Source organism: Musca autumnalis, unplaced genomic scaffold (genome assembly GCF_047663935.1).
Source record: "Musca autumnalis isolate F117 unplaced genomic scaffold, ASM4766393v1 scaffold_4, whole genome shotgun sequence".
Classification (NCBI taxonomy): domain Eukaryota; kingdom Metazoa; phylum Arthropoda; class Insecta; order Diptera; family Muscidae; genus Musca; species Musca autumnalis.
In genome coordinates this window covers 152,764,318-152,772,974 of record NW_027411977.1, presented here as the reverse complement: position 1 = coordinate 152,772,974, position 8,657 = coordinate 152,764,318, and the positions used below count along the sequence as shown (strand labels likewise).

Below are 8,657 nucleotides of genomic sequence, written 5' to 3'. Positions count from 1 at the left end.
AAAAGAATTGGGCCAAGGTGGCTTCCCTGTGGAACACCAGAGGAAACAGATATACTTTTCGATACAGCGGAGTTAAATTTCACCTTTTGAGTTCTTCTAGATAAATATGATTTCAGCCAATGCAGTAAATGTGAACTGAAGCCCATTTTATCCAATTTTATGAGCAATAGAGTATGATTAACTTTATCGAAAGCTTTAGTAAAATCGGTGTATATAACATCAGTCTGTAATCTAGATCTAAACCCATCATTAACAATAGTGGTCAATTCTAATATATTTGTAATCGTTGAACGAGATTTCCGAAATCCATGCTGACAGTTAGATAAAATATTAGAAACATCAAAGGACAAAGTATCTGTAATAAGTTTTTCTAGAAGTTTTGGTATGACACTAAGTTTAGCGATACCTCTATAATTTGTTACGTTGCTCTTACTGCCGGATTTAAATAATGGTATTATATATGATTCCTTCCAAACAGGTGGTAAATAACCTAAATGTAACGATTTATTAAACAATTTTGAAAGTGGAATGGCAAGATTATTAGCACAGTGCTTAAGAATATTCGCAGGTATTCCATCTGGCCCCGGACTGTATGTATTTTTTATGGTTTTTAGATTTTTTAATACAGTATCTGTACTAAATGTAGATACATTTATTACAGAAGATTCGTTGATTTTGTATGGATAATGAGCAGATTGGTCATATACTTTTTTCGAGTATGTTGTAGCAAAGAAATCAGCGAACAAATTGCTTATTGTGACATCATCATCTGCAACTACAGATCCATATTTAAAGGAACTTGGATATGTACTCGATCGTCGCTTAGAGTTTATAAAATTATAAAAGGATTTTGGATTACGTTTTAATTTTTCTTTCATTGATAAGATATACATTTTATACGCTCTTTTATTCTCAATATTATATTCAGATCTTGCGATAGTATAGCCAGAAAAATCAACGGATGATCCAGATTTTTTATATTTCTTAAATAATTTATTCTTCTTGTTTTTCAATTTGGATAAAGTAATGGAATTCCAGGGTGGCCCTGAAGAACGTTGGGGTAAAGTTTTGGGAACGGATTTTGCAATACAATCGTAAAGAATTGAGTAAAATGTATTTATTTGGATGTTAAAATCTTGATTAGATAAAATAACAGACCAGTCAACAGTTGAGAGTAAGGAATTCAACTTGCAATAATCGGTCTTCGCAAAGCAATACTGACGATTTGGCATTGAAATAATTCTACGCGACATAATTGACTTTATAATTCTCAATTCAATTGTGGGATGAAAGCGGTCTTCGGGTTGCGTTAGAGGGTCGCATGAGTTAATTGACACATCTAAGGGATTGTTGACAAAAACTAAATCCAAAAGCTTACCAGAAATATTGAAAATGTTATTTACTTGTGACAATCCAAGATCATACATAGAATCAACGAAATCTTTTGAAGAACTATTTAATGTACGGGGAATTAAACAATTCATATCTGTAGCAATGTCCCAATGAATTGTAGGGCTATTAAAATCACCAAGGGCAATCAAAGTATCACATGCTTTCGACGAGCTAAAAGCTAATCTAATAGCAGTTGCGTGTTTCACATAAACATCAATATTTGAATTGGGAGGGATGTATGAACATGTTAGAAATATGGAAGAGTTACCAATTCGAATTTTTACTGCAACAAATTCAATGTCAGAAACTAAGGATAAAATTATTTCTTCTGTAGCAAAATCGGAAGAAACTGCAATAAGTACCCCACCTCCAGTTTTCTTTGAGGTATCGGATCGATCGCGTCTGAAAATATTATACTTTTTACACAATATTTCGGAATTAAAGATGTTTTTCTTAAGCCATGTTTCGGTGAATACAAGAATATTATAATTGAAATCAAAACTATCTATATATAATGAAGTTAATTTAGTATTCAATCCTCTTACATTTTGATAGATTACATTTAAGTGTTTCAAAGATGGAAAGTTAATTAGTTTTTTGAGGGATTTGATAGCGGAGGTAAAACGGCGGCATTAGTAGTAGGGCGATCTTTGTAGATATACTCTAGAATTATTGCTTTCGATGGCCAGAATTCAGGCTTCACAACGGTTTCAAATATTTCTTCAGGGACAATTACCCTAAATGATACTTTTCTTCTCTTCGTTGCATAATTGAATTTGAAAACTTGGATGTCGATATCATGATTAAATTTGGACTTAACATATTCAGTTACTTGCTCAGGAGTAGTTTCAGAAGCAAAACGGGCGGCAAAAATAGTTTTCATATTAGGTACGACTTTTAATGTGTTATTTGACGATTTTGAGGGAGTAAAATATGGAGTAGTTGATGGCGGGAGGTGTTGCTTTTGTTTCAATGGCGTTTTTGTTGCAGTTGGTTCAGGTATTTGATTTGACCCAGAAGGTATAGCATCACTTGGTCTCGATGGAGTTTGAGATACATTTTCAAGTTGTCTAGACTGAGATATTGCGGTTTCAGTGCCATTTGGTAATTGCGTTTTTGAAGGAGTTTGAATAATAATTTGAGGGGTTGAGACAGGATCAATCATAGAAACATCAGATGTTTTTTTTCTCTTACGAGTATCCGAAGGAGATTGAAGAAATTGTTCTAAACATGATGATTTATCAAAAAACTCCTTATACTTGGAAAACTTTTCAGTAATGGATATTAGATCATTTTGTAATGTAGTAAATTCAGTACGTGTTTTCCTAAAGAATGAATAAAATTCCACATCATAAATTTTACATTGTCTACAGCACCAATGAAGCCCTTTATCTTCTCTTAGGTTGTCCACTGTTCGAGCAGCAAGTTCAACACAACTAGCATGATAGCAGGAAAAACAGATCCAACATGTCACCATCGGCTCTTTAAAATTGGCAGGATCAATTTTACAGTTAGGCTTTGAACAAGACATATTTGTATTTTTTTTGTCTTGGTAAAGATTATTCGAATTGTTGAAAATGTATTATATTATTTATTTTTTTTTATTTTTTTTATTTTTGTTTTATTTTATTATTATTATTTTTTTTTTTTGCCCACTGTAAATTGTGGTGAACAAATGGATGGTAATTATTGTGGTGAGAAGTGTTTATCTAATTCAACAACCAGGTGAAAGAAGCAGATCGAGTAATGACGGTGATGATAACACAGCAACAACAGATGACAGAGTGACGTTTATTCGTGTATGTGTATAGGAGTAGTTTTGCTTACTTTGTTTTGTTTGCTTTGTTTACTCACAAAAACAAATATAATGCAAATTTACAGCCAATTGTCGTAGGTAATTTCACAAATTCACTGCGTTTGCCGTCAATATGTGTACAAAACGAATGGTTATTCGATTTCACGGGTTGCTGCGATTATTGTAGAGTCAATTACTGATTTTATTATTGCTTAAAAAGCGAATTATTTAGGAACTTTTCAGAGCGAGTTTCAAACACGTCCGAACAGAACAATGACAGCTTGCATTGTTATTATTATTATTATTATTATTATTATTATTATTATTATTATTATTATTATTATTATTATTATTATTATTTTATTCTTGAACGTAAAGGAACAGGGCTATGGATGACAATACATGAATATGAAATCAAAACCAATATTGGACAATTTTTACAGTGTTGTAAAGTGTTCAATTTTACATGCTTTTCAAATCGGGTAACTCATTTTTCACACAGCTGCAGTTGACCAATCGAACTAAAACATTGCAAACTTTTCAGATTTGGATGACAATACATGAATATGAAATCAAAACCAATATTGGTCCATTTTTACACTGTTTTATCTAATTTGCTTTTCAAATCTGGTAACTCATTTTTCACACAGTTGTAATTGACCAATCGAACTAAAACTTTGTACACTTTTCAGATTTGGATGACAATACATGAATATGAAACCAAAACCAATATGGGTCCATTTTTCCTGTAGCTCCATCTAGCGGTATTTTATCGTCATTTTAAGCCCATAGTGGCTGTTTTTGGGCAACCAGGGTTTCCAATGGTACAGAAACGTACCCATTAAAAATTGTGGACATAGGTCCAGGTTTTGGTATAGCCCCCATATAGCGGTACGGTCCGATTTCAAGTGTTTTAAGGATTTTATCTTAATTTTTAGGCCGAATTGGATGTAACTTGGCATCTGTAGTCCCCAATGGTACAGAAACTTCCACTCCAAAAATTGTTGACATAGGTCCAGGGTTTGGTATAGCCCCCATATAGTGGTACCACCCGATTTCAAGTGTTTTAAGGATCTTATCTTCATTTTTAGCCAGAATTGGCTGTAACTTGGCATTTGGAGTTCCCAATGGTACAAAAACTTCCCCACCATAAATTAGGAACATAAGTCCAGGTTTTGGTATAGCCTTTATATAACGGTACTACACGATTTCAGGTATTTTAAAGTTTTTTATCTAAATGTTCGGCCTAAATTGACTATAATTTTGTTCTCAGTGGTCAAAAATGTATTTACTAAAAAGTTAAAAATAAGAAATAATTTAAAAAAATGAAGTTTCAGTGTTTTATTTAGAAATGCACTTAAAACTAGAAAATATTTTGTCGCTTAGCCTCAATAAATATATACTTTCTCATGATGGAATCTCTCAAATAAAACGCTTGCATTTAAATTATAAATGGTGGCAAAATTAAACGGCAAGCGTTTTATTTGAGAGATTCCACACTGAAACTTAATTTTTTTTAAATTATTTTTTTATATTGAACACGGTTCATGCCAAATTAATTGTCAACATGAATCCAGGCGAAGAAATCAAAATTTTAGAAATTTTTAACTTTAAATATTAATTCTAAAACAATTATATTATTCTGTTACGCTGAAGCATGTAAAAGTGACAAAGCCCCAGTATCACTAAGACGATTCGAAACAAAATTCGTTCGAATTACTATCATATAGTACGTTTATATATAACCGGATTTAACAAACCCACTGGGTTTTAAATGTCAATTCCATTACATCGTATACGTCAAACAAAACCTCATAAAGGGCTATAATATAAACATGGTTTTACTTTAGTTCTTTTTTAAAAATATTTAATTCAATTTTGTTTTCAATCAAACAAAAAAATACCATTAACAAGAGTTTGGTAGTAATTCGAACGAATTTTGTTTCGAATCTTCTTAGAGAAACAGGTCAAAAATTTGTAGAAAATAATAGTTAAGTTGAGGTTTGTAATTGAGCCGTTGAGTGCATACATCGATTAACTCCATAAAACGAAAAGTTGAGAAACGCTATGATGTACATATGTATATTTGCAATTTAATGGTGCTAATCTTTATTATTCAGGAAAGTTATTATAAATATAACAAGTTATCAAGGGATTTTACATATATATTTAAGATTTTTCAAAAAGTGGAGTTAATCAATTATTGAAAGTACATGTATGAATGCGTGTGTAAGATACAATTTTTATTGTTTAAATTAGATTGCTCTTTAGTAAATTCAAGTTGTTCACATTTTCGTATTCCTATAGATATTCTTTTAACCTGTTCTCATGGGCCTCCTGAGCTCTGCCAGAGGGATCTTCAGGGCAACCCCAATCTAGTCGTGGTGCCCATTTTTCCACAGTAAGTGCCGTCGCTTCGCCAGGGAACATTTCATCGAATATACATCTGTAGTAGTAAGCCTCTTTCGTTTTTGGCGTATTGATTGGGAATCGCTGTGGCGCCTTAGCAAATTCTGCATCGGTAACACGTTTTGTAGCAAATTGGGGTAATCCTTCAATCAAATCATAGCCCACGCCATCGGAAAACTGCTCTTTTTGCCTCCAAAGAACGTCCGGTGGCAAGTAATCGCCCTCGAACGCTTTCCGCAGAATATACTTTTCCATGCGATGGCTTTGTACGCCTGAATAGCAATTTAGTGGTCCAGGTATTTTGTCTTCAGGTCTAACCGACATGACGTAGTCTACAAAGCTTGTGTCTAGAAAGGGCACTCTCAGTTCCAATCCTTTTGACATGGTAACTTTGTTGGCACGTAAAATATCAGACACATGCAGCTGATCGAGGCGAGTAACCATTTCTTTATGGAATTCTGAGTATTTTGGAGCCTTAAAGAAATACAAATAACCTCCAAAGATTTCATCTGCCCCTTCGCCTGAAAGTATCATTTTTATGCCAGTGCTCTTTATGTAGCGCGCCATATAGAACATGGGCAAACTGCAGCGAACAGTTGCTGTATCATATGACTCCAAATGATAGATAAGGTCACGGACTCCGTCTAGGCATTCTTCCACCGTGAATGTAACTTCGGTGTGATCACTTCCGATGTAATCGGCAACCATGCGGGCGTGTTTGAAGTCAGGTGAACCAATCATGCCGACTGAGAAAGTTCGAAGCCGATAACTCGGATCTCGTTCACGCATAATTTTTGTAGCAATTGAGGCAATCAGACTAGAATCCACACCGCCCGAAAGAAGTGCCCCATACGGTACATCACATTGCAAATGACTACGTACTGCGGCTTCTAGACGCAATTTTAACTGCTCTATATCCACTGTTGCATTGGGTATTTCAGTTTGCCAAGGCCTAATGAAGAAAGGTTGGGGGTTCAAATGTTTTGGATATCCCATTATAAAATGTCCAGGTGGAAAATTCTTCACACTTTTGCAATACTCAATCATACACTTCATTTCAGAAGAGATCCACAGATTTCCCTCTAAGTCTTGCCCAATATAGAGGGGCATTATACCAAAGGGGTCGCGAGCAATCATGACAGTTTTTTTGTTCTTATCGTACAGTATAAAGGCAAACATGCCGGTAATGTGGCCCAGCAAACGTTCGCCGTATTCCTCGTACAGCTCCACAATGACATTACAATCACTTTTAGGCTTATAATTGGGTCGAGTTTTAGCTATGTGGTTACTTAATTCCCGATAGTTGTAGATTTCTGCATTGGCTACCAGTAACACATTGCCATCCTCAGACATAAGTGGTTGACGGCCTGTTTTTACACCGATTACAGCCAGACGTTCGTGTACTAAAGCAACACCATGTTCCGCAAAAACCGCAACTCCCGTCTCGTCAGGACCTCTATGTCGTTGTTTGCCACTCTGACGATAGGCGAGTTCACGTAACGTCTGTGAATAACCGCAGCATGTCTTCGGTAGGATTGCTTGGCTATCCTTTGATAGTATTGCAAAAATGCCACACATAATAGGTTATATAAATCCGAATATCTTTCGATGTCACAGATAATCCAACTGAATATCAACTGAGCTCTATTTCATCCCTCGAAACTCTTTATATTCGGGTAGCGCTAATTAGTTTTGCTAATTAATTTAATGTTTATAAATTATTGTTTAGAATTTCGGGAATATACATAAATAAATACATCTATTCACGTCTCGTTGGTTGTCGAATATATTAAATTATATTTTTGATTGCTTCTCATCAACCTGGTGGGATTCATTTAAATTCATTATCTCGTGGGATTGTACAGGGCACAGCAGTAATCTTTTGTTTTTTTTTTATTATTTGGTCGACGATAATTCGCTCCGATTAATAATAACAGAAGCTGATTAAATGGGAACGTTTTTACAGGTTTTTAATTAAATTTAATTTATGTAGTGCGAAGTGGAAGAATGTTGAATGAGTGTTACAGTCGAAAACATATCTCGTGACTGATTGTACATATTATACTCTACATCGCTACGTGAGAGTTATGCTTCAATAAACCTAAATTGGCTAAAATGCTGATGATGATGTATTTATTTATTTTTAATGTAATACATTATTCAAAATTCTTGAATTTTAAATTCGTGATCTTCTTAGCTAGTGGTCAATTCATCTGTGGCTGTTTTTTGTGCACTATAATGCCTGATTTAGACTATGCTGGATTTAGCAAATCCAGTGGATTTAAGTTGTCATTTTCATACAACATATGTCAAATAAAACCAGATAATTGCTAAATCCAGCGTAGTCTAAATGGACTTTAACTCTGAAAGTTATTACTTGAGGCTTGTAGTATCATATAATTCGTACAAAAATATATCCAGTTTGAAGAGGGGCCTGGCCACGAATTGTGATTGGAGGGGCAAAAAGTACCCAATATGTTGTAAATGATGTTACAAAAGTCTATAAAGATTTTTTATGCAGGAAGACTATTTGTTTTTAGTTTGGGTTCATGCGTTCAAGCTCAAAAATTATTGGCTGCCAAAAGAAGTTTAAATGGGAAAAATATCTTTATACAGAGAGACTATACTGAGAGCGAACAAAGTATAAGATATAATATCCGTAAAATAAAAAAGGAAGTATTAAAAAAGAGGAGTGACGTAAACATCAGAATGGCAGAGTTCGCAATTTTTATAAATGAAAAACGTTTTTACTGGTCTCATGGAAAAATAGTTTCATCATCGGAAAATGATGCCGCCTTCTTAAAAGACATCCTTGGAGAGATGTATGATATTGTATCGAAGGATAGTGTTAATAAGAATATTAGTTTATCCAGTTTAGCAATGCAATAGCAATTCGAATCGTGCCATTTACTATCGTATAATGTATCTAATTTACAAAAAGCTCTAAGTTTCGGTAATTTCTTAAATTATATAAATAAATTTGAAATCATTTTTCTATTTGAGACTCATGTGGAATCAAAAAGAACATCAAATTTTACAGCATTTTTTAACAATTACTATA

At 33.9% G+C, this 8,657-nt stretch overlaps 1 protein-coding gene across 1 annotated transcript; it reads right to left on the bottom strand.

The window, feature by feature from the left end:
- Positions 1–5,268: 5,268 nt before the first annotated feature.
- LOC141401078 (uncharacterized) lies at positions 5,269–7,217 on the bottom strand. The gene has a single exon (XM_073980906.1). The coding sequence runs from the start codon at positions 7,172–7,174 to the stop codon at positions 5,489–5,491; it is 1,686 nt and encodes a 561-aa protein (XP_073837007.1). The 5' UTR covers positions 7,175–7,217; the 3' UTR covers positions 5,269–5,488.
- Between the last annotated feature and the right edge of the window lie 1,440 nt (positions 7,218–8,657).

Bases quoted from the DNA above. Each gene is read 5' to 3' on its own strand.
- LOC141401078 (XM_073980906.1), bottom strand. From the start codon at position 7,174: ATGTGTGGCATTTTTGCAATACTATCAAAGGATAGCCAAGCAATCCTA.